The sequence below is a fragment of the Enhydra lutris genome, unplaced genomic scaffold, assembly GCF_002288905.1.
Source record: "Enhydra lutris kenyoni isolate GAN:26980312 unplaced genomic scaffold, ASM228890v2 scaffoldscaffold13, whole genome shotgun sequence".
Classification (NCBI taxonomy): domain Eukaryota; kingdom Metazoa; phylum Chordata; class Mammalia; order Carnivora; family Mustelidae; genus Enhydra; species Enhydra lutris.
Genome location: NW_019154097.1, coordinates 2866096 through 2893011, shown reverse-complemented (window position 1 = coordinate 2893011; position 26916 = coordinate 2866096). Strand labels below are relative to the sequence as shown.

Sequence of the window (26916 nt, the reverse complement as noted above, 5' to 3'; positions counted from 1 at the left end):
GCAGAGGCTTTAACCCACTGAGCCACCCAGGTGCCCCTGGTTTCTTCATTTTTAAAAAGGGAGGTGATAATTGCCTTGTATCACAACTCTTGGAAGATTAATTAGGTAGCACAATTAATTACATATTTTAATAATTTAGATCCCAGTGAATGGAATTATTCTTTGAATTTTTCATTGCTTTTTCAGCATCATTTTTTTTCTTAATTTTTAAAAATTTATTTTTTAAGCAATCTCTACACCCAAGTTGGGGCTTAAACTCACGACCCTGAGACTAAGAGAATTTTTAGTTGGACTCTACATGATTTTTTTTTCATGTTATTTGTTTCAGGAGTACAGATCTGTGATTCATCAGTCTTACACAACACCCAGCACTCACCACAACACATACCCTCCCCAATGTCCATCACCCAACCACCCCTCTCCCCTCCACCAACCCTCAGTTTGTTTCCTAAGATTGAGTCTCTTACAGTTTGTCTCCCTCTCTGGTTTCATCTTGTTTGATTTTTTCCTCTCTTCCCCTATGATCCTCTGCCTTGTTTCTTAAATTCTGCATATCAGTGAGATTATATGATAATTTTCCTTTTCTGATTGGCTTATTTCACTTAGCATAATATTCTCTAGTTCCATCTACCTAGTTGCAAATGACAAGATTTCATTTTTTGATTGCGGTGTAATAATTCCTCGTACCATTGTGGCCACAGTTCCCAAAAGGATGTAACTTTGACTAAAAGAATCTATGTCATTTTAGTAATTTATAAAAACGGATTATAATAGGGGACTCTGGCAGTCTGTCAGCGGAACATGTGACTCTCCATCTTGGGGTTGTAAGTTTGAGCCCTATATTCAGTGTAGAGATTACTTAAAAATAAAATCTTTCTTTCCCCTAAGATCTATTTATTCATTAGAAAGAGCACATGCACATGCCTGAGCTCAGGAGAGGGGCAAAGGGAGAGGGAGAGAGAATCCTCAGATTTCCCGCTGAGTGTGGAGCCACACACGGGTCTCCAAAATCATGACCAGAGCAAGAAACGAGTCAGTCATTTAACTGAGTGAGCTACCCAAACACCCCTAAAAATAAATCTTAAAAAAAAAATGATTATAATAGTTATTCTTCCAGTGAAACACATGAAGATGTATTTTGTTGAAAGTATTTTAGGGGCGCCTGAGTGGCTCAGTGGGTTAAAGCCTCTGCCTTCAGCTCAGGTCATGATCCCAGGGTCCTGGGATCGAGCCCCACATCGGGCTCTCTGCTCAGCAGGGAGCCTGCTTCCTCCTCTCTCTGACTGCCTCTCTGCCTACTTGTAATCTCTGTCTGTCAAATACATGAATAAAATCTTAAAAAAAAAAATTCTTTATAAAAAAAAAAAGAAAGTATTTTATAACTGCAAAATAGCAAAAATCTGACAATTTATAATTGGATTAGACCAGGATTTTAAAATTAAAGCACTGAATTTAAATCCAACATTGGTTACCACCTATTCCTGGAAATTCTTAAAAAATTAAACCTCTGTATTTAGAGAGAGTAATACTTGTACTGTTTTCAGATAACTGAGTTCGGTTTTGTTAAGTTTATTTTTAGGTGATTGCTTCCATGCTTTTTACCAAACTTAGAAACTTAATAAGCTCATAGTGGGACTTTGGAAAGAAATTGCAGTAATTTCAAACTATTAGCTACTTAATCATAAACTTGAAACTTTTCTTTTTCCACTGAAAAAATCTCTCAAAAACTGCTTTTGGGTATAACTCAATGATTGGTTGATTGGTATCGCAAAGTCCACATCTAGCCCTAAGAATTCCATTAAGTGTCATATAGTCTCATTCCTTTGCAGCTGTTGTTTTGAGCAGTTGTTTAGTATCACTTGTCTTCTGTTGAGATCACTGGTCTATATATAGAATAATCCTAGAGTTCGAAATAACTAACTCCCTTGTTGGGAGAAAAGTATGCTGTATCATTCACCTTTTAATCTTCCAATGATAATACTGAATTGCTTATGTTATTATTAGGGACTTTATGCCTAACATGGGGTACAGAAACATTTTAATGAAAATTGATTGGGAATGTTGGGTTTGTATTATATACATTTCTAACGGTACAGTGGACCCTAATGACTTTGTTAACAGTCCCCTAAAAAGTGATCATTGTTGGTGTGTCCTACAGCTGAATGGGTTGAAAGTTTATGATGCGAATACACATTAAAAGCCACTGAATTCACTTTAAGTGGGTATATTGTATGCTTTGTGAATTAGATCTCAGTAAAGTTGTTTTATATTTTTAAAAGTGGTCATTGTCATAATTTAGGGGAACTCAGGTGAAGAAATATTTCTTGGCAATCAAGCTATTTTAGTTGGGGCACTGGGGTAGCTTAGTCAGTTGGACATCTAACTCTTTTCTTTTTTTTTTTTTTTTTTAAGATTTTATTTATTTGACAGAGAGAGAGACAGCAAGAGAGGGAACACAAACAGGGGGAGTGGGAGAAGGAGAAGCAGGCTTCCCACCAAGCAAGGATTCCAACGCGGGGCTTGATCCCAGGACCCTGGGATCACGACCCAAGCCGAAGGCAGACACCCAACGATTGAGCCACGCAAGCGCCCCATGGACGCCTAACTCTTGAGCTCAGCTCAGGTCGTGATCTCAGGGTCCTGAGTTCAAATCCCATCTTGGGCTCCATGCTGGGCGTGGAGCCTACTTTAAAAATAAAAAGCTATTTTCATCCTTTTATTTCCATACTCCTATGATAATAATTAGAGTACAATATGTTCTAATGCCTGCTGACCTTCCTACGTAGTTCCTTACTTTCAAGAACAGCATATTCATTTAAAACATACATAAGTGAATATATAGAGAGTGGAAAATAAGAGGTTTAGCCTACAAAAGCTATATGATCTTGCGCAAGTCACTTAATCATTCAGAGCTTTAGTTACCACATAAAATGAAAGTGTTTGACTACATCCTGGCTCTCAAACTCAGATGCCCACAGGGCTAACCAATTAATGTAAATTAATAAAGTTGGTTGGTTGGCATAAAGAAACCCGGAGCAGAGAGACCATGATATATAAGGTAGTATATGCTCTTCTAAAGAAAACAGACACAACTCAGTTTTCATCTGTTGACTTATCTTATTGTAGGCCCAATGTAACTATCTTTTAATCTTCAAGAAAAGTAGAAACTGGATTATCTTTAATTGTTCTTGATTTTTAAATAGTGCAGCTAATTCTAAAAAAAGAATTTAAACACTCTGTAAGCCAAACTGCAAAGTATGAAGGAATCCTTCATGGGCTAAATATTCTAGATTAGGTCAGCTGTTGACTGGATGATTTCTATTGACCTGGCTAGCTGTAGAATTCCTTTTCTTTTCTTTTTTAATCTTATAGAAATACAGTGTGGTGCATACCAAACAATAAATGTGAAACATATATGTAGGTTATAAGGCATAATACAAAATGAATAAATATCCAAGACCCAACGCATGATCTCCCTATCTTTTTTTTTTTTTTTTAAAGATTTTATTTATTTATTTGACAGAGATCACAAGTAGACGGAGAGGCAGGCAGAGAGAGAGAGAGAGGGAAGCAGGCTCCCTGCTGAGCAGAGAGCCCGATGCGGGACTCTATCCCAGGACCCTGAGATCATGACCTGAGCCGAAGGCAGCGGCTTAACCCACTGAGCCACCCAGGCGCCCACAACATAGTTTTCTAGGATTTGTTTTTCTCATGATGTTTCTGAGATTTGGTAAGTTACTGAGTGTAGCTGTAGTTTATTCTTTTATCACTATTATATAACATTCCTTTACATGTATATAGCCAGATTTATTTATTCTCCACCCAATAATATTCAGGTTATTTTCAGCTTTTGGCACTTGTGAAGAGTGTAGCTATGAACATATTTTTATATGCCTCCTGAACCATGTGCAAACGTTTTGTGAAGTATATACCTAGGAGTTGAGTTGCTTGGTTCTATGATATAGGAAGGCTCAACTTCATAAGATAATGCCAAACTTTTTCAGTATTACTGATTTAGCCCCATGATTCTTGATTCTGAAAGTTTTCCATAGCTCTCCCCTCTCTAATTTATTCTGTTTTTTTCTTGCACAGTTCTTTTCCCTTGGTGAAGATAACCTGCTTCACTGCCCCTCTATTTTCTTTTTCTCAAGAACTGTGTGTTCTCTGCCGTTTCATTAAAGAACTTCTTCTCTAATAGAATATAATCATATTTAGAAGTAGATATTATCCTTTCACATTTCATAAATGTAACTTGCTAAATAAGACTTTTTAAAAGCTTTTCCATACAGAAATATTTACTTAAAATTTAATGGTCATTGAAAGATTTTTATTTACTTGAGAGAGAACATGAGAGAGAGAGAGAGAGAGAGAGACAGAAAACACAGAGGGAGAAGCAGGGAGCCTGATGCGGGACTCAATCCCAGGATCCTGGGAACATGACCTGAGCTGAAGGCAGATGTTCAACTGATTGACCCACCCAGGCCCCCCAAACTTCAATGGCCATTTTTTTTTTAAATTTTATTTATTTATTTGACAAATCACAAGTAGGCAGAGAGGTAGGCAGAGAGAGAGAGAGGAGGAAACAGGCTCCCTGCTGAGCAGAGAGCCCGATGTGGGGCTCGATCGCAGGACCCTGGGATCGTGACCTGAGCCGAAGGCAGAGGCTTTAACCCACTGAGCCACCCAGGCACCCCACTTCAATGGCCATTTAAAGAGCTTTGTTATTTGTCATGTTCTATATAGGATTAGTTACATTTAAGTTCTGTTTACTGTATGGCTGTGTTTTTTTTTTTAATTTCCTCACAAATGATCTGGATAATTCTGGCATTTGTGAGCTCTTAGTTGTTTCAGGAGTTGCTTAGCATATATAATTTGAAATTTTAGGGCCCCTGGGTGGCTCAGTCAGTTAAGTGTTTACCTTTGGCCCAAGTCATAATCTCAGGGTGGTGGGATGGAGCTCTGTGTGTGGCTCCCTCCCCCGCCCTTGTGCTCTCTCTCACTGTGGCACTCTCTCTCAAATAAATAAAATGTTTTAAAAAAGTAAATAATTTGAAATTTTATTGTTGAATGGAGAGGATTTTTTTTTTAATTTGGGAATGTGAATTTTTTCTGTAATCAATTTGAGTATTTTTCTTTTAAAAAAATTTTGAACACACGCATGTTTTCAGATCCTATAAAAGCTACCCAAAGCCACATTTTGCTTTCCTCTTCACTGTATTTATAATAGAAATAAATAACCTTTAAAGAGGAATTATTTAATCAACAATTATCAAAATAACAAAGATTATTTGATACTCTGAAGTCCATGTACAAGTGAGTCAGGCTTTTTTTTCCTCTTCTAAACAGATTTATTTTATGTAAAATATGTAAGGAGGGGTGCTTAGGTGACTCCGTTGGTTAAGCATCTGCCTTCAGCTCAGGTCATGATCCTGGGGTCCTGGAATGGAGTCCCTCATCGGGCTCCCTGCTCAGTGGGAGCTTGTTTCTCCCTCACCCTCTGCTGCTTCCTCAGTTTGTGTTCTCTCACTCTCTCTGTCAAATAAATAGAATTTTTAAAAAATAAAGAAGGATAGGGTTCCTAAGCATCTTAATAAAATGATTTTGGTTTATCTGTTATTAGGCTAATACTGAATTACTTTTTTTTAATTTTTATTTTTGTTCTTTTCAAGATTTTATTTATTTGAGAGAGAGCAGGAGCCGGGCTAGGGGAGAGAGAGAGGGAAAAGTAGACTCCCTCCTGAATAGAGACCCTGAGATGGTGCTCCATCTCAGGACCCCAAGATTATAACCTGAGCCAAAGGCAGACACTTAACCAATTGAGCCACACTGATGACCCTACTTTTTTTTTTTTTTTTTTAAAGTAATATCTACACCCTCTGTGGGGCTTGAGCTTACAACCCGAAGATCAAGTCACATGCTCTACTGACTGAGTCAACCAGGCACCCCCTGAATTACTTTTTTTAAAAAATTAATTTGTTTTTAAGATTTTACTTATTTATATGATGCACAGAGACACAGTGAGAGAGGGAACACAAGCAGGGGGAGTGGGAGAGGGAGAAGCAGGCTTCCCGTGGAGCAGGGAGAGCCTGTTGCAGGACTTGATCCCAGGACCCTGGGATCATGACCTGAGCCGAAGGCAGGTGCTTAACAACGGAGCCACCCAGGTGTCCCCTTGGATTACTTTTTATTTTTATTTTTATTTATTTTTTAAAAGATTTTATTTGTTTATTTGATGACAGAAATCACAAGTAGGCAGAGAGGCAGGCAGAGAGAGAGGGAAGCAAGTGCCCTGCTGAGCAGAGAGCCCTATGTGGGGCTTGATCCCAGGACTCTGGGATCATGACCTGAGCTGAAGGCAGAGGCTTTAACCCACTGAGCCACCCAGGTGCCCCTTGAATTATTTTTTAAAAACTATAGCCATCACACCCACTTAAAACAGGTTTATTATACCTCTCTAATTTATTCAAGTAAAGCTCTTGAGATTTTCGTTCTCTGCCTAAAGAATCTAAATAAGTGTTCAGCATGTGCATTTTTTTAAAAAAGTAGACTTCATGCCCAACTTGGGCTTTAACTTAAGACCCTGAGATTGAGAGTTGCATGCTCTACTGAGCCAACCAGGCACCTCCGCAGCTCAAATTTCTATAGAAAATTTTAGTACATTTTCTCAGTTTCTTCCATGGTTAATTTTGGTTTTGATAATTATAGAAGTGAACGCTTCCGGGGAAGAGCTTTTCCCTTTTAGATGTTAATGTAATATCTAAAATTTAATGGTAGAGGTTTCTTTTGGAGTGATAAAAATGTTCTAAAATTGGTTTGTGGTGATGGTTGCACAACTCTGAAAATACTAGAACTATTGTACACTTTAAATGGGTGAGTTTTATGGTATATGAATTATATCTCAATAAAGTTGTTAGAATTTAATGATGTCCTGGAGGGATTTATTGACCCCTTTTTCCTATTTCTTCTTTGATAATTCAAGTATATGTGATGTCACATGAATCTGAGAAACTAAAAATAACTTGGGTCCTTTTGAACTGGGCCATCATTTGCCCTCAGTTTTTCTGATTAGCAAGGAATATATAGACCTTAGATTTAGATTTTCTACTTTCTTCTAGCAATCAGGAACTTTTATTAGACATACTGAATAGTCTGCTTATAGAATTGTGAGGATAACAATGGATTCTGATATTTTCTTCAAGTTTTTTGAAATACTAATACCTGTTGCTGGGTTCATGTTAGTTACTCAGTTGTCTCCCCCTTGATGTAGATGAACTCATTTAACAAAAATATCCTATTTACTGGGGTACTTGGGTGACTCAGTCAGTTAAGCAGCCTCCCTCAGCTCAGGCTGTGAACCTGGGGTCATGAGATCTTGATTTCAGCTGAGGTCATGATCTCACGTGTCATGAGATCGAGCCCTGCAGCGAGCTCTGTGCTGGGTGTTGAGCCTGCTTGGGATTCTCTCTCACCCTATCCCTCTGTCCATCCCCCACCTTGGCCCTCCCTCTAAAATAAAAATTTAAAAATATATATCCAGGGTGCCTGGGTGGCTCAGTCGGTTAAGTGGCTGCCTTTGGCTCAGGTTGTGATCCCAGGGTTCCAGGATGGAACCTGTTCAGCGGGGAGTCTGCTTTTCTCTCCACCCCTGTCCCCCCACTCCACCACTTGTGCTGTCTCACGCTCTCTCTCAAATAAATAAAATCTTAAAAAAAAAAAAAAAAAAATATATATATATATATATATATATATATATATATTCTTTGTGTGTGTGTGTATAGTCTAGTTTACCCATGGGATCACTTCAATTTTTATAAGGAATATTTTTCCCAAGTCATTGACACTGTATATATATATATATATATATATATATATATATATATATATATATATTTCACTAACTCCTTGTTTTCTCAGGTTGACCTAAAAAAATCAGACTGATTTAAGAAATGTCTTGCCTAGATGACCTATCATCTAGGTCAGTGAAAAAAGTTATGAAAACTGGTATCATTTTAACTTGTTTCCAAAGACCTAAGAAAGAAAAATTACACAGTAGAAAATCTCTTGTTTCTATATGTTACATGGATTTAAAATAACAATGACACTATATGATTTTATTTAATGTGAAATTCTAGAAAATAGAACTCATCTTTAGTGACAGAAAGCAGGTCAGTAATTACTTTGGGTCTATGGGTAGAGCGGAGGACTGCCAAGAGTGAATTAGGACTTTTAGAAGTGATTGATGGGACTGTCTTGATTGTATCTTGTCAAAACTCATAGGTAGCTCAGTCAGGGGCACCTGGGTGGCTCAGTCATTAAGCATCTGCCTTCGGCTCAGGTCATGATCCCAGAATCTTGGGATTGAGCCCTGCATCGGCTTCTTGCTCAACGGGAAGCCTGCTTCTCCATCTCCCACTCCCCCTGTGTGTGTTCCCTCTCTTGCTATGTCTCTCTCTGTCAAATTAATAAATAAAATCTAAAAAAGCCAAAAAACCTCATAGAACTATACTCCTAAAATGGGTTTAATTTATAATATATACATTGATTAAAAGAAAAATCAAATAAGACCACACATACACCTGACTTCTATTTATATCAGGTGTTAGCCTTTGAATATATAACATCATCTACTATCTCTGCGTTATATGTGTAATCAGACATTAATGTTAACTATGCCAATGAAAGAAAAGTACAACTGTCATTGATAGTTTGAAGTTAATAGATGCCTACACATACTATTACTATTAATCAGTGTATTTTACAAACTTATCTAATCTCTAATCCCTTACCTTTTGATTCTGTTTTATATCTTATATACATATAAGATATATATTATATATATACATTCTATGTTGTATATTCAACTTTTCACCAAATAATAGAAACCATCTTTTAACAATGTTAAAAGTCTTCGTACAGGACATCTGTTTGTATCTAGCCAGGCAGCCAACACTTCCTTCATGCCAGGCACAGTGATCAGTGCTGAATAAGAGAGCATAGCCCCATCCTTATGGAATACTTTACAATTTTTAAATTAGTTTTACATAAATATCTTATTGCATCCTTTGAGAGCAGAAAATGAAACTCAGAAAATTTGACTTTGCCCAAGTTTTCACAGCTCGATGACCGAGAGTTAATCTGATTCCAAGTTCAGTTTCAGGCAATTTAGGTGGATAAAGTTACATAGTTTAGGTAGATGAATGGAGAGTTTGAGAGAACATGTGAAATAGTTGGATCTTTTCCACATCCTGGAATGTGAATAAACTTCCTTAATTGTGTATAAAGTCGCATGTATTCCTTCCAGTTGATTTTCTCTAACACCAGCATAAGAAAGTTTGAATTTCTGCCAACTGGCTTTCTTCCAAGACTATTTCTGATTGTTACCCCAACAGCTGAGACCTAGCAGATTCTTGGTGTCACAAAGGAGAACTCTGCATACTTGTGGCATTGAATGTGAGTGGGCCATATGTATAAAAATGTGCCCATCAGAGTGCCTGGCAGCTCAGTCGGTTGAACATCCAACACTCGATTTTTGGCTCAGGTCAGGATCTCAGGGTTGTAGGATTGAGCCCTTCTGTCAGGCTCCTTGCTCAGCAGGAAGTTTACTAGAGATTCTCTCCCTTTGCCTCTGCCCATCTTCCCCCAGCCCCTGCTTGCATACACTGTCTTCTCTTTCAAATAAAATAAATCTTAAACACACACACACACCCCTGCCCATCTGGCCCCATTTGGATTTCACCGATTTGCAGGGAATTTTCTTGGTGGTGGCAGGTGTGAGTCATTCCCTGGGGCAGCACAAATGCAGGAGGCTGCTGGTCTGCTGAGCAGTGTAGATAGTAGGTCTGTCCTGGCAGGAGGATGGCAGTGTGGCTGTCTTTGCTACTACTTGTGAAGGAGGCACCATGGAACAGTGGAAAGAACATGGGACTAGCCATGAGAAAACTCAAGTTCCAATCTTAGAACTTACTTGAGAGCTATATTACTTTGGGCCACTCACTGATTCGTTCTAGTTTTTCTCCTTCTAAGTAAAATGTGGGAGTGATGTGTATCACAGATAAATCCTAAAATCATCCTGTTAAATGAAAGAAGCCAGATGCAAAAGAGACTATATTGTAAATTCCATTCATATAAAATTCTAGAAAATCCAAACTAATATCTAATGACAGAAAGCAAATCAGTGGTTGACCAGGGGTAGAGAAAAGAATGGAATGCAAAGAGACATGAGGAATCTTTTGAGAGTAATGAAAATGTTCTATATTCTAATTGTGGTGGTGGTTTCACAGGTACATACAACTGTCAAAATTCATATAATTGTACGCTATTGTGTACACACACCCAAAAAAGGAGATTCCAACTTTTAATAAGGATTTAATAAGAAAAAAAAAACATTGAAATAGATTTGGAGATTATTTACCATGGGTATAGGAAGGGTGAAAGCAGCACAGATATGTACTTGAGTATTTGTATAAATATGTATATATTTACCCACTTTGCTCTGTAATTAATATGGTAGGAATGCTCAAACACTAAACAAAATCAAGTCATCAGCCTTGATCTCTAACTCCTTTATCCATTTGTCATAATCTAAAATGTTATGAACTAGTAGTGGTAGAGGACATTTGAGGTCAAATTTCTTAAAATATTTGAAATACTTAATTTACTAAAAATTTTGGTCCTAATACCATTTGATAGTTTGCTTCTTGGTGGTTATTGTATCCTATCACCTTTATGTTGCAGAAGTATTTACATCATTTTATCACAGTGTGACAAAGGTGTCAGTGGTAAATTCTTAACTCCAATATATGAGGAGCACAAGAAACAAAATAGAAATGACTTGACAATACCCTCTCCCCCAATTCTCATCCTGTATTCTACTAATGATTTAACATACTCAAAATCCTTCTTAATAAATACTTGCAGAAGCCAAAACTAATTGTTTGAAGTTGACACTGAAGTTGAAAATTGACCTAGAGAGAATATTCAGTAACTCAAATATGAAGTAAATAGTGACCATTCTGGATTAGTTGTGGCTGTATAGAGCTATTCATGATCTCCTTCTTTCCCTAATGCTCAGGCTCTCTGTGCTTATGACTTTCTGGGAATGCATAATCTTTAGCTGGATGTGGGACAGTGGCAGTTTCTTCTAAGAGACATGTTTCTTGGAGGAAAGCCAATTTTAGGTTTTGGTCAGGAAATATACAAGATGAAGCTGTCAAAGACTAAGGTAATTGAAGCACATAGAATATATATTTAAAAAACAAAAACCATGAGTTAATCATGAATTTTTAAAAAGCACCCACTCCCTCCAAAAAAGGCAAAACCCAAATCCTAAAAGAATTAGATACCACGCCTCCCTTCATGTACAAACTCTTCTTGGATAATCAAGTAGCCCTAGTTGTTGACAAAATGTTGTGTTTTTTTTTAAGATTTTATTTATTTATTTGATAGAGACAGAGAGCAGAAGCAGGGGGAAGCGGCAGGCAGAGGGAAAGGGAGAAGCAGGCTTTCTGCTGACAGGGGAGCCTGATGTGGAACTCGATCCCAGGACCCCGGGATCATGACCTGAGCCGAAGGCAGACACTTAACTGACTGAGCCACCCAGGCGCCCGACAAAAAAGTTTTCTTCACGGGAAAATTCCACCAGTAATGATATATTGAGAAAATCACCATTTTACAACCCTTCATGAACTAGTTGAGGCAGGTAGCGGTCATCACTGGATGAAACCATTGGAGTAATTGGCTGGTGAGAGAACTTTACAATGAAGGAATCATGCTGCAATTCTAGCAGACATTTGCATGTATTCTGATGTGATGATGATGTATCTTAAAGCACATGGTAACACCTGTGAAGTATTCGTTCCTGAAATGTAGAAATGTGGAACTTGATTCTAAAGATTATTTATTTATTTGACAGATAGAGATCACAAGTAGGCAGAGAGAGAGAGAGGAGGAAGCAGGCTCCCTGCTGAGCAGAGAGCCTGACTCAGGGCTCGATCCCAGGACCCTGGGATCAGGACCCAAGCCAAAGGCAGAGGCTTTAACCCACTGAGCCACCCAGGCGCCCCATGGAACTTGATTCTAATATTGGGTTGCAAGATTAGGCCAAAACAAAATAGGAAACTAGTTAAAATTGAATTTCAAATGAACAGTGTTTTGTTTTGTTTTAGTGTTAATATGTCTCATACTTGGAGCATACTTGGTTTATGTAACAAGTCAAGGAATAGAAAAAAATGAAGGGTGGGGTACTGCTCTATAAGGTAAAAGACTTGAGAGACGTAACAACCAAATGTGTGGACCTTGTTCAGATTCTGAGTTAAAAATATTTTTGTAAAAAGATACTTTAAAAATATTTGTTTAGGGGTGCCTGGATAGCTCAGTCATTTGAGCATTGGGCTTTTTTTTTTTTTTTTAAGATTTTATTTATTTGTCAGAGAGAGAGAGGAGGAGAGAGCGAGCACAGGCAGACAGAATGGCAGGCAGAGGGAGAGGCAGGCTCCCTGATGAGCAAGGAGCCCGATGTGGAACTCGATCCCAGGACGCTGGGATCATGACCTGAGCCGAAGGCAGCTGCTTAACCAACTGAGCCACCCAGGCGTCCCGAGCATTGGGCTTTTGATTTCAGCTTAGGTCATGATCTTTGGGTGGTGAAATTGAGCCCAGCCTTGAGTTCCATTCTCAGTTGGCTTTCTCTCCCTCTGCTCCTCCCCCTGCTCATGTCTTCATGTCATCTCTCTCTCTCTCTCAATAAATACTAGATAGGGCACCTGGGTGGCTCAGTGGGTTAAGCCTCTGCCTTCGGCTCAGGTCATGATCTCAGGGTCCTGGGACCGAGCCCCACATTGGTGTCCCTGCTCAGCGGGGAGTCTGCTTCTCCCTCTGCCTCATCCCCTGTTCATGCTTGCTCATGCTCTCTCTCTCTCTCTCAAATAAATAAAATCTTTAAAAATAAAAAATCAAATGGAATTCTGGTTTAGCCAGATTGAACAAAATAGTTTATGTAAGGACTTACACATACATAGTTCTTGGCATAAAATGTAACCATAAATTTTAGTTTAATCAGATCATCAAAGTAGAATGACTGTGCACGAAGTGCTGAAATAATATGATTAGCTTTGTTACATAAAATGTTTTTTGAACTATATTAAGTGTTCAGGGTGACGTTGGTAAAGATATTCTGTTGGTATCAGGCTCTTATAGGTTGTAAGGACCCTGAGGTTGTCCCCATTACTTTGGGTGATGGGACTTGTAGAGAGTTAGGAAACAGAGAAAATGGCTTCATAGCCACATAAGCAAGCTTCATGCAGTGTTGTAATCACATAGTTGCCTTGGTTAAAAAGTAGAAATGGTAGAACTTTTGTTCTTTGCTCTGTCTAAGCAGATTGTGTTCCTCCAGCAAATAATTGTTACATACTTTCCTAGCTCAAGTGCTAGACTAAACGGATCATACTACTTTTCTCTTGAAGAATTCACACTATAGTATAAGGCAGAGCCACCTTATATCATCTCTCAAACAAGGCTGGCAACAAGTAAATACATATGACTCTGTAATAAGTGCCCTATCCGTTTTACAGTTGAAACACTAGAAGTTTGGAGAGAGAAATCACATCTTCCTGGGGTAATTCATCTACTCACCAAATATTATTTATAATTGTGTGAATTGTTTTTAATGGCTGTAACAAACAACATATGAAAATGCCTATGTTAAATAAAGTAGACTGCAATATGGTTATGAGAACAATGTTACATACAACATTAAAAAATGCATTAAAAAATAAAAGGTTAGAGGGGAAAACACCAAAATAGTAACAAGTAGCTGTATTGGGTCAATTTGAGAAGGCTGGGAGGGAGGAAGTTAGGTGGATTTAGAAATATGTTTTTAAAATAAATTATATAGTCACATAGTTTCAAAAGTTAAAAAAACAGCTGTTCTAGGTCCTCCTTTGGGTGATGGGGACAACAGTGAAATAGAAATAGCAATAGGTGGGACGCCTGGGTGGCTCAGTTCGTTAAGCGGCTGCCTTAGGCTCAGGTCGTGATCCCAGGGTCCTGGAATCGAGTCCCACATCTGGCTCCTGGCTCAGCAGAGAGCTTGCTTTTCCCTCCCACTCTGCCTGCTGCTCTCCCTGCTTGTACTCTCCCTCTCTGTTAAATGAATAAATAAAACCTTAAAAAAAAAAAAAAAGAAAAGAAATAGGAAAGGTAATAGCTGCTGGCATTTACTGGTATATAATAATCTCCTTCCCACATTGCCCTCTACCAACTAGTTCCCCTCCCTCCTATTACTTTCTTGTACATCCTATCAGAAATACTTTATGCCTGATAAGCAAATATATAGATCTATCATAGATAGTTACCTCTCTTTCATTAATAAGTGGTACCTTTACAAACCCTTACAAACATACAAACTGTTCTATACCTTGCTTTAGTCACTTTTCAATATATTAGAGAGTTTACTTTTTCCTCAATAATACATTGAGAGTTTACTTATTCTCTGTAAGTGCTTCATAGTATCCCATTTACTGGGTTACTGTTATTTATTTAACCAGTCCCTGTACTAACACTTTTTATAAAAAGTATTTATTTCTTTATTTGAGAGAGAGAGAGAGAGCACAGAGGGAGAAGCAGACTCTCTTCTGAGCAGGGAGCCCGATGTGGGGCTTGATCCCAGGATCCTGAGATAATGATCTGAGCTGAAGGCAGCTGCTTAACTGACTGAGTCACCCACACACCCCCATATACTAATTCTTTGTTATTAAATAAAGTGCTGCAGTGAATAACTTTGTTACCTATGTCATTTTGTACTTGTACACAATATCTGTAGGATAGGTTCCTGGAAGTGGAATTGAGGGTCAGTGCATTTGCATTTGTAATTTTGATAGAGATCAGTGGACTAAAATAATCACCTGGGGAACTTTTTCAATGTTCTTATGTTTGTCCCCCTCAATACCTGGGAAGGTTTTTTTGTTTTTTGTTTTGTTTTTGTTTTTTTCTGTGCATCTGAAATGGACCTCACTATCTTTATATTTTTTAAGTTCCTAGGGTGATTCTGATGTTTACCCCAGAAGAAGGAGGAGGTGGGAACTTTGTAAAATGGAATGTGGTACCAAAAAAGCATATCTAATTTTAAAACAGAAGAGCAGCTCTTTCTAACCGTGGGCCCTGTCCCTGTGCTTTAATAAAAACACCTTTTTTGGGAATGCAGGCTGGTGCAGCCACTCTGGAAAACAGCATGGAGGTTCCTCAAAATGTTGAAAATAGAGCTACCCTATGACCCAGCAATTGCACTGCTGGGTATTTACCCTAAAGATACAAACGTAGTGATCCAAAGGGGCACGTGCACCCGAATGTTTATAGCAGCCATGTCTACAATAGCCAAACTATGGAAAGAACCTAGATGTCCATCAACAGACGAATGGATAAAGAAGATGTGGTATATATACACAATGGAATACTATGCAGCCATCAAAAGAAATGAAATCTTGCCATTTGCAATGACGTGGATGGAACTAGAGGGTATCATGCTTAGCGAAATAAGTCAATCGGAGAAAGACAACTATCATATGATCTCCCTGATATGAGGGAGAGGAGATGCAACATGGGGGGTTAAGGGGGTAGGAGAAGAGTAAATGAAACAAGATGGGATTGGGAGGGAGACAAACCATAAGTGACTCTTAATCTCACAAAACAAACTGAGGGTTAATGGGGGGGTGTGGGGGGGTGGGATTATGGACATTGGGGAGGGTATGTGCTATGGTGAGTGCTGTGAAGTGTGTAAACCTGGCGATTCACAGACCTGTACCCCTGGGGATAAAAAGATGATATATGTTTATGAAAAATAAAATTAAAAAAAAAAAAAACACCTTTTTGCACTGACAGAAGAAAACACAAAAAATAAAAAGAATATAAGCTAACTATAGGACTCAGAAAGGCAGCATGCTGCTGGTTCATGTGGAAGTTTGCCAGCGGCTGCTTTAATCTGCATATCCAGATTTCTGCTATCTCCAGCATCCTCCCCTCCCATGATATTATGGGACATCTAAGAATTGCAAGATGAACACATTAGTCTTTCAGATACTGATTAAGAGATGCAGTAGAGGTCATGGTAATCAGAGTTTGGTATGTCACCAAGAGAATGGATGTGTGAAATACAGGATTTTGTACAGCCTGTAGAAATTAAGAAGAATGTATAGCATTTACCCTGTTACTGCTCTGAGTCACATAGGAAATGTAACTGCTTAGAAGTAACTTAAAACATACCAAAACATCAAAGGCTTATTCTGTTCTAGCTTCTGTGCTAGATGAAGATTAGTAATACAAAAATAAATCACAGTATGGGGCACCTGGGTAGCTAAGGGTCTGCCTTCAGCTCAGGTCATGATCTCAGGTTCTGGGAGGGAGCCCCACATCGGGGTCCCTGCTCAGAGGGAGCCTGCTTCTCCCTCTCCCTCTGCCTGTCGCTCCCCCTGCTTGTACTCTCTCCCTGTCGAATAAATAAATAAAATCTTAAGAAAAAAAAAAAAAAGAAATCATGGTAGTAATAGCTACCAACTCTTCCTGGGCGCTGAGTATGTATCTGATATTATATTGAAAGTTTTACAAGTATTTTCTCATTGAATCTTAATCCTAGGCACTGTGGGGACTATTACCTTCCCATTTAACAATTGAGGAAAATGACTTTCATAGATGTTAAATAAGTAATTTGCCAAAGATTACACGTGTATCTACTTCATAGGATTGTTTGAAGGTTAACAAATAGTACTTTGACCAGTGCCTGCTACATTATAAATGCTCAACAATATTAGTTGCTACTATAATTATTACTAAAGTACAGAGGAAATACCAGTAGTCCTTTGCCTAGGGCATACCGCACAGAAGAAAAATATAAGTACGGTTTTTCTTGGGAAAGACAGATATTCCAGGTAGAAGAGACAGTAGTAAAGGGGATTAATGGCCTGATTCGGCTACTACATAGGGTGCTTGGTGGTACAATGGTAGTAGAGGATGAGAAATGAAAGAAGGCTTCATGGGAAGGTGGGGCAGAGAGCTATGGAGCTATTTTGAAAGGATGAGCTTAACTCATTTTAGGAGACAGGGTTCAGAACATTTCAGGCAAAGATACAACACTTAAAATGGCATAGAAGCAGTGTTGCAGTTATCTACTGCTGTACAGTAAACTGCCCCAAAATTAAGTGGTTTAAAACAATTACTAGTTTATTTACCTACAGTTCTTTTTTTTTTTTTTTTTTAAGATTTTATTTATTTATTTGAGAGGGAGAGAATGAGAGAGAGAGTGAGAACACAAGAGGGGGAAAGTCAGAGGGAGAAGCAAACTCTCCCTGTGAGTAGGGAGCCTGATCAGGAGTCTTGCGAGCGGGACTTGATCCTGGGACTCCAGGATCATGACCTGATCGAAGGCAGTTGCTTCACCAACTGAGCCACTCAGGTGCCCTACCCACAGTTCTTGAGTCACATATTTGGGCTAGGCCTAGCTAGGTAATTCTGGTCTCACTGGGGGTCACTCATGTGGCTTCAATCATTTGGTGGTGCCACTGGGGCTAAGTATTCTAAGATGGCTCCTGTCACATAGCTGGCTTTGATGATGGCTGTTGGCTGGGCTTCCTCACATGGCAGCAAACAAATTGCAGGACGACAGCAGAAACTGCAAGGGTTCTTGAGGCCTAGGCATGGAAGTCACACAGTGTGGCTCCACCACATTCTGTCAGGCAAAACAGTCACAAAATCAGCCTAGATGCAATGGGAGGAAAAAGACACTGCCTCTTGATGTGAAAGGACATGCGAAGAATTTGTGGCAAATATTCCATGAATGGGAAAGGGCAGAATGAGTTTAGGATGTGTAGCATCTTTGGCCTTTCCCTTGCCCTAAGTAGCATTTCTTCCAAAGTTAATTATACAAGTTACTTTAATCACCTTTATTATCTGGCCTTGAACTCTGTTTCACCTAGAAAGAAGACAAAGTATAAATTGAAATGGAAAACAGAAAAGCTTTACCAAGAATTAATTAACTGAATTTTGAAAACTGAATTATAAAACAGTTTTTAGAAAGAAAATTTAGTGTTTAATATTTTCATGAACTTGAACTTAATTAACAGTGGTGTGGAGAATTCCTCAGGGTCCTGATTTTAGTAATGCACCAGGATTGTGTGTTATTAACACATCATTTATTAGTATTTGATTAAATACCTTGGTGTTAAAAATTTTTTAAGCATTTCAATATTCAACCATATAAAATCTTTTTCAAGATTTTGTTTTAGAGGGACGCCTGGGTGGCTCAGTGGGTTAAAGCCTCTGCCTTCGGCTCAGGTCATGATCCCAGAGTCCTGGGATAGAGCCCCACATTGGGCTCTCTGCTCAGCAGGGAGCCTGCTTCCTCCTCTCTCTCTGCCTGCTTGTGATCTCTTGTCTGTCAAATAAGTAAAATCTTAAAAAAAAAAAAAAAAAAGATTTTGTTTTAGAGGAGAATGCAAGTGGGGGAGGGAAGAAGGGGGAGAGAGAGAGAATCTCAAGCAAATGCCCCACTGAGTGTGGAGCCCAATGTGGGGCTCAGAGCCCCGGGAGCATGAGCTGAGCCACAATCGAGAGTTGGGCACTTAAATGATTGAGCCACTCAGGCACCTCTAAGATCTTTTTTTCTTTAAGAGTATTTATTTATTTATTTATTTTTCAGTAGTCTCTACACCCAGTGTTAGGCTCGAGCTCATGACTCTGAGATCAAGAGTCATATACTCTTCTGACTGAGCCAGTCAAGTGCTCCAGCAACCATATAAAATCTTGACCACAGTATTACTTTCCTAGGTTATTTATTTATTTATCCTAGGTAAATTATTTTATTCATATTCTGTACAAGTTAACATCTACAACCACCTACCTTCACCTACCTTTTAGAATAACCTGAGATCCTGAATTAATGGTGTTTTTAACCTCTTTATTCATTATCAGCACTCAGCAGATACAAATGTGATTTCCTGAGTTATATCAGTTCTGTGGTTTGCTATTTAATTCTGCTTTCCATTCTGAAAGAGTGCTTAGCCTTTGTTCATTAATCATAGGAAACAGTTGTGCAACATGCCTTGACATTAACTTGGACATCTAAAATTAGACCTGCTACAATCAGTGGTTGGGAACAAGGTTTCAGTAGTTGGTGGCATGTGTTAAGTAGACATTGCAAGGTTGGAAGGAACTCCCTAGAAATAAGTAAGTCTCTTGCATTGTGTGTCTATGTGCATGTACCTGAATATATATGCAATTGAAATTCCATTTGTATTAAGCAGATGAACAAATTACATCTGTTACTACAAATGCATCATAAGCATCTTTGCTTATGCACTATGCTGTCTAATTATTTCAGAAGAAAAATATATTTGAAAACTTGGTATGCTAGAATGGATTTTTCTGCATGTTTGTTTTGTGATTTTCATTTTTTAAAGGATTAATTATACTATATTTCAAATAAATGGCTTTTTTTTCCTTTTCAGAATTTATAAAAACTCATTCACAAAAATGACGTCCTGGTTGTATGAATGTCTTTGTGAAGCTGAACTTGCACAGTATTATCCTCATTTTACTGCCCTTGGCCTTCAAAAAATAGATGAATTAGCCAAGGTTACAATGAAGGACTACTCCAAATTGGGAGTCCATGACATGAATGACCGCAAACGTCTCTTCCAACTTATCAAAATCATTAAAATAATGCAGGAAGAAGATAAAGCAGTCAATAGCCCGGAGCATCCTCTTCAGACAGACAGCTTGTGTAGTAAGCCTCGGGAATCCAGATCTGGCCCTCGCAGACAACTGCATTTTGATTCTCCTGCTGACAACAAACACAGAACTACCAGCAACAGTGGGTTTGAAAGGCACAGTTTATCAGATTTTTCTGCAAATGAACAGAAGTCTAGTTACCTAAAAGTGCTGGAGCACATGCTGCCAGATGATTCCCACTACCATACAAGAACAAGAATTCCGAGTGCTGCAGCTGCTGGTTCCTATGTGCAAACAGAAACTAACACTTCACTCTTTTCATCAAATCACTTTTCTCCACTCCTGGGGGATTATGATGGTCCCATTATTCAAAGAGTCTCTCATGTTTCAGGGTATAACTATGGAATCCCTCATTCTTGTATCAGGTAATTATTTTTATCTTTTTTGGGAGGGTGTGGGGGAGAGGGTAGCATCAGTCAAGGGCAAGCCTCTCCATGACTGAGAGCAGCTACTCCTTATTTACAGAAAATTAGAGTGAACAGTTTCTGCAACAAATAGAAGTACCTTGATGGGGGAAGGATCGTGAGGAATTGGGACTTTCCAGATGGGAGAAAGATGATATTGTTCATGTATGTCAAACAGCTGCTACTTGCCAGGATCTACTATTATTCCGCTAGCAGAACTATTTCTATTATTTATTATAGTGTAACATGATACATCTAATGCATCCTTGAAGGTAAAATAGTTAACTAGCCTTCTGCAATGGGAAAAATGTGTGTGTGTGTGTGTGTTCCACAGGATTTTTTTAAGGCTATCAAATTCACTTCAGCCAACCAGGAGACATAAAGCTTAGTTAAAAACAAAGAGCACGCAGCTGAATTGAGTAGGTCTTTCATGCAATTAGCTTACCTGCACACACTGAAATACGGTCCTGATTTTGAGTGCTTTCTTCAATTCCAGCCCTGCAAGAACATATGATTTTGGTGATTGTAAAAGAGTAAGACACTTTTGATATAGTTTAGACTTGGAGAGTCAGGGTGACAATAAGTTATTTTCACCAGTGCTTTAAGTTAAATGTTGAAATAAGGTCCCTAAGAGCTGAAATATTGAAAAATCCCTAATACCAGCACTGGTATAATAGAAAACATGTTCTTTTAAAAATAGCATATATTTGTTGTTTCGTTATTTTAAAAGTTAATACATGGTGAGTTATGGAGAAACAAAATACATTTTTTTTAAGATTTTATTTATTTGACAGAGGAGACACAGCAAGAGAGGGAACACAAGCAGGGGAGTGGGAGCGGGAGAAGCAGTCTTCCTGGTGAGCAAGGAGTCCCTCGCAGGGCTCGATCCCAGGACCATGACCCAAGCTGAAGGCAGATGCTTAACTACTGAGCCACCCAGGTGCCCTGAAACAAAATACATTTTTTTTTTTTTTTTAAGATTTTACTTACTTATTTGACAGACAGAGATCACAAGTAGGCAGAGAGGCAGGCAGAGAGAGGAAGGGAAGCAGGTTCCCTGCTGAGAAGAGAGCCAGATGCAGGGCTCTATCCCAGTACCCAAGGATCATGACCTGAGTCGAAGGCAGAGGTTTTAACCCACTGAGCCACTCAGGTGCCCCAACAAAGTACATTCTTAAGCCACAGTTTTTTTTAAGGCTATTATTCATACTTTAAAACAAGGTGTATATTTATATCTGGCCTTATATTGGCTAAGGTTTCAGAAGATTTCAAAACCAACCAGTTCTTTTATTCCCCCCCAAAAAATGAAAGACCCAATTTTACAGGCAAAAGTACTTTTAGTAATTTGAAATACTTAGTGCATTTTATAGTATTTCTGAAGACTTTATTTCGTTTGCAGAGCACAAAGCATATAGGTCCTCCTTTCTTCTTTTAATCGTTAGAGAACTAGATTTTTCCATGACTATCAAAGCCAGGATTGTTGCTGTCCATTGGTTAGCTCTGCTAAAAGAACATATATTTTCTTGAATATTAGTCTTTTAATGAACAATACAAAAATCTAAATTGGAATTATTTATAAATATACCACTTTGTACTATTTATTTGGACAGAGTGAATATTTTAGTTGAAATATTGCTACCTCATTTATTTGGCACATATTAAGTACTACCTCTTCTAGGTCTGATTCTGGTTGTAAAGATAATTAGGATATGTGGAGGCTCTTAGAATCTTAGGGGAAGTGAGTGGGAAGACAAACAACCATATGGGGAGATAAGTTCTCTTATAAGAGGTTTATAGATGACAAACCCAGAGTGAAAGCTCTTTCACTGAGCTTTCTCATTATGTCATTATTTTATCACTCTTCCCACTCTTTATTTTAGTAAGGAAATAGAGATTTAAAAAGGACATTTCCCCCAATAACCCTCATATTATCTTCTCACCTAAATGTTTCTAAATAGCTGTCAGGATTTCAGAACCCTGAGAAACTCCCTCACCAACTTAAGTCTTGCTGTTAGGATGTCATCTTGTCCAAAGCGCATTCTCTTTGGATGCCTCAAATCAAGTAAGGTCAAAATAAATTACTGGTCTCAGAATTTTTTTTAAAGATTTTAATTAATTAATTTATTTGATAGAGAATGAGAAAACAAAAGCAGGGGAAGTGGCAGAAGGAGAGGGAGAAGGAGGCTCCTTGCTGAGCAGGGAGCCCGTGTGTCGTGTGTTCTGTGTCCTGGGGCTTGATCCCAGGACCCTGAGATCATGACCTGAGCCTAGGGCACATCCACAACCGACTGAACACCCAGGCACCCCTGGTCTCAGAATTTTAATAAATGCCTAATACATTTAGAGATCTTAAATAGGCCTAACTCCTGTCTTACCTCTTCATGTCAGAAAGATACAGCTTATTTCTTCTAAGGAATACTGGGCATTAATACCGTAGCCTTCTAGGAGTGGCTCAGTCAGTGAAGCATCTGACTTGGGCTCAGGTCATGATCTCAGGGTGCTAGGATTGAGCCCCATGTCTGGCTCCCCACTCAGCAGGGAGTCTGTTTGTCCCTCTGCCCACCCCTACTCGTTCATTCTCTCCCTCTCTCATAAATAAATGAATAAAATCTTAAAAACAAACAACCAAAAAAACCAGAGCCTTTTAGCAGAAGAACATTCATTCTTTTTTTGCCCCTTGACCTGGAAAACTACAGTCCTTTTGACCACATGACCCATCCTCAAGTCCCTAGTCACTTTTGAAAAAACTTTTTTCTGTCATCTTTGATTAGCTTTATATGATTAGGTTATTAATACTGCCCAATAACTAGACATTTAGACACAGGCCCTTGTTAAAAGAATGCATTAAAATTTCTTCTTATTTTAAAAAATCGAACAGATGCAGAAGAAGGGATAATAAAACAATGAATCCCCTATATGCCCCTCATCCACTTTTATTGTCAGGATTTTGCCACACTTAATCTCAAAATGGTACATTTCTAAAAGTCTACTGTATGTTGGTTAAAAAACAAAACAAAACATGGTGGGGCACATGGTGGCTCAGTCAGTTAAGTGTCCACCTTTTGATCAGGGTTGTAAGATTAAGTCCTGTGTTGGGTTCGGCACTGGACGTGGAGCCTGCTTAAGATTTCTCTCTTTCCTTCTCCCCCTACCCCTCTTAAAAAAAAGAACATGCTTTAAAAGCCTGAAGTAGTCCTTTATGGTCTATATTAGTACTATTTGTTCTATATATAGAACTATATTAGAATTGTGTTTGCTCCTTTTTACTAATTTAAATCCTGGCAAAAAGTAATTTTCCGGCCAGTTGGAGGGCTCAAAATTAAAATTGATAGGAAGCAATTATATAGTGAAATATCCTGTGTAAAATCTATTACAAAGGCTTTTTAGGGGCTATTAATCAAATTCTAAAGTTTAAAGGAAGGGAATAATTTGTCTTGCCTAAGACATTCTTTGTATATGGATCAAAGGCATTGATCCTGGTAAACTATTTTCAAGAATCCTGTTACTCAGGTTAAGCAGAATTTCTATATAGGTAAATGGTCGGTTAGAGATATGCATATATATCCTCTTTAGGTTCAGTAAATAAACCTGATGAATTTTGTATCCCTACCTCAAGGAATATTTCATTAAATATTCTAGCTGTTAAAGGTTGATAAGTTCAGGGTGCCTGGGTGGCTCAGTGGGTTAAGCCTCTGCCTTCGGCTCTGGTCATGATCTCAGGGTCCTGGGATCAAGTACCACATCGGGCTCTCTGCTGAGCAGGGAGCCTGCTTCCCCCTCTCTCTCTGCCTGTCTCTCTGCCTACTTGTGATCTCTCTCTCTCTCTCTCTCTCTCTGTCAAATAAAGAAATAAAATCTTAAAAAAAAAAAAAAAGGTTGATAAGTTCACTGAAGTCAGAGCCAGACAAGAAATTCATCTGAGTAGAAGGGTGATAGTGGTGGGCAGCACCAGTTATAAAGTTGTCCTGGGAAGAAGAAATACAGGATTGTGTTCTAACAAACATATCAGGTAGACAAAAAGGAAGTAAAAAAGCAAGACAAAGGGAGGGGCAGAATATACTTGGGAGGAACAAAGGAAAAGTACATTGAAACCTACTACCTAATTCAGGTATTTAGTAAACCGAGGTAGGATAAAAAAAGAAATTTTAGAGTGAACGGTCAAGAAAACAGTAAATGGGAGTGCCTGGGTGGCTCAGTCATTTTAACGTTTGCCTTCAGCTCGCGTCATGATCCCAGGGTCCTGGATCAAGACCCGCATCGGGCTCCCGGCTCAGTGGGGTGTCTGTTTCTCCCTCTCCTTCCTGCTCATGCTTTCTCTCTCTCTAATAAATAAATAAATAAATAGAATCTTTTTTAAAAAAGAAAGTAGTAAATGTGTAAGAATAATTGGATTGAGAGGAGGGGTGGTCACAACATACTGTGTCTGATTTTGAGGATTAACCAGCCTGATTTGAGGGGACATATAGAAAAATATCCACCATTAGAAATTTTTGCAAGACCACATCTGGAAGCCAAACACAAAAACCTTAGAGCTAGAGCAACTCTTAGAGTTTGGGTTTTTTTTTCCTTTGTTGTTGGCAGGACAAGGGATGGACTGATTACAGGTAGAGACAGAAGTAATCAGGAGGATTTAGTTAATAAAAATTCTCTATGTAGCTAATATGTATAAAGTTACATATTAAAGTGTTGATACTGAGAAAGTTTTTTACATAATATGTGTAACGTGTATATATGTTAAGTGTAATGTATATATAAAATAACAGAATGTGGTGATACTTTGACCTCTTAAGTAGCCTTATCCTATTAAAAATTAAAGCCCACTTATAAATATGTATCAGACAGAACACCTCAGAGAAAGAGAATCCTTGGACTGAGATGGAGAAAATCAGAGTTTGTGTTCGAAAACGCCCTCTGGGCATGAGGGAGGTACGTCGTGGAGAAATTAATATTATTACCGTAGAAGACAAAGAAACTCTACTTGTTCATGAGAAGAAAGAAGCAGTTGACCTTACACAATATATTCTGCAGGTATAATGCTTTCCTTTGTGTTTGGAACTAATATTATCAAGTGTGTCAACTTTTTGCTTTTATTTGAATGGCAGCATACAAATTCTAAAATCCAGTTTCTGCTTTGGGTGTTGGCATTCATTCCTGATATAAATCATTAATACCTTGGGCCTTCATATTAAAAAAAAAAAAAACAGTGCAGTGGGGAAAACAATAACGTAATTTCTGCACTCTAGGACAATAGAATTGCATCATACATTCGCTTAATACATTTTACATGGATGAAATTATACCTCTTGGCAAAAGTGGGGACTGAAAGGATAAAAAGAATGTAGTGAATTGGCGGTAGGTAGGACGAGTCACTGAGTGTATGCCCCGGAAGGATTATGAAGTGATCCCACAGTCAGTCTCAATTCTTGCCTGTCTGTCACAGTGTGAACTTTTTCTTCTGCGTGTATGTCTGGAGTTAATGATGGAGGATATGTTTTCAAGCAACAAAGTTCCAGATTGCCACTCAACTGCTTATTTTGATTCTCAGCTTTCTTTGGGCTTAGATATAACTTGATGGAAATTTAGCTCTTGAACAGGCTACTTTGTATAGGGTAGACTATAGTGCGTAAGTATAATTCAGGGATATGATTTCACTTTTACATCTAACATATAAGTATTTAAATAAAATACTAGTAACTTACACACATAAGAAAATGTTAATTCCCTGCCAGAAAGATCCAAAATCTCGTAGGAGAAAGAGTTTGGTATTGAAAGGAACTTATTTCAAGCAAAAAGATATCCTTGCAATAACTCTTCAGTATCCTATGGAAGAAGCAGGCCCATAGATGGAAGCTACCGTAATTTAGGTACTCTTATAATTATGAAGCAATTGTAAATAATCTAAAACAGAGGATAACCCACCAGATGTTAAGATTTGGGAATTCAGGTCTTAATCTGAATCTGCCTCCCTAAACATATTATATTCGTACATACGAATTGTTCTCTTGCCTCAAAACCCAGTGACTGGTAGAGAGAAAAAAAGTGGTGAGTAATGTGTTGTGCTAGCATTTCACCTTAGTTAGCTGAGATTTTAATCTCCTGGAATAAATATGTTAACATTGAAGTCAAATTGTTAGCACTTTCCTCCTCTTTTACACATGCATTGTTCAACTTTTTCTTGGTTGTCAAAATTGGGTTTCACAGCAACATTCAAAGTAATCCACTGAGTCTTTCTGTGAGCACTAAATTACTAGGTTACTGTATAAACAACCCAATCACTTTAACAGCCTTATTGACTGCTGATCAATGCACAGTCTATTAGGTCTAGGTGGGAGGTATTTATTTTGAAGATGGTCTAAATGCCAATTAGTTATGATGTTATCTAGTTCCATGTCTACTTATAACCATAGTAATAGCCCTGTCCAGTCACCATCTATCCAAGAAGTCCTTAATGATCCTTCTGTCACAGTAATTCCCTCAAGGAATCATTGTCTTATCTTTTGTATTTTTCCATTATCCCAAAACATAATAACCTTACTTCTTTGTCATTCCCATTGGTCAATACATATTGAACACCCATAGTTTTCACAGCACTTTCTCTGCAGTTTGAACTTTGGACCTTTGCTCTCATAGGTCAGAGTCCTTACCTATCAATGCCATAATACAAGTGCCGAGAGGACTTTTACCCCCTTTTCTTAAGTAGAAAGAAAAAGGAGGTTCGTAGCAAACCTAGAAAATAAAT

At 38.3% G+C, this 26916-nt stretch overlaps 1 protein-coding gene across 1 annotated transcript in view; it reads left to right on the top strand.

The window, feature by feature from the left end:
- LOC111145740 (kinesin family member 24) overlaps positions 1 to 26916 on the top strand; it is an 82632-nt gene that overhangs the window by 5812 nt on the left and 49904 nt on the right. The window contains exons 2-3 of the mRNA XM_022500910.1: positions 19491 to 20138; positions 25016 to 25205. Of these exons, the coding sequence (XP_022356618.1) occupies positions 19516 to 20138; positions 25016 to 25205 (813 nt within the window). The 5' untranslated portion in view covers positions 19491 to 19515. The remainder of the gene's footprint in view (positions 1 to 19490; positions 20139 to 25015; positions 25206 to 26916) is intronic.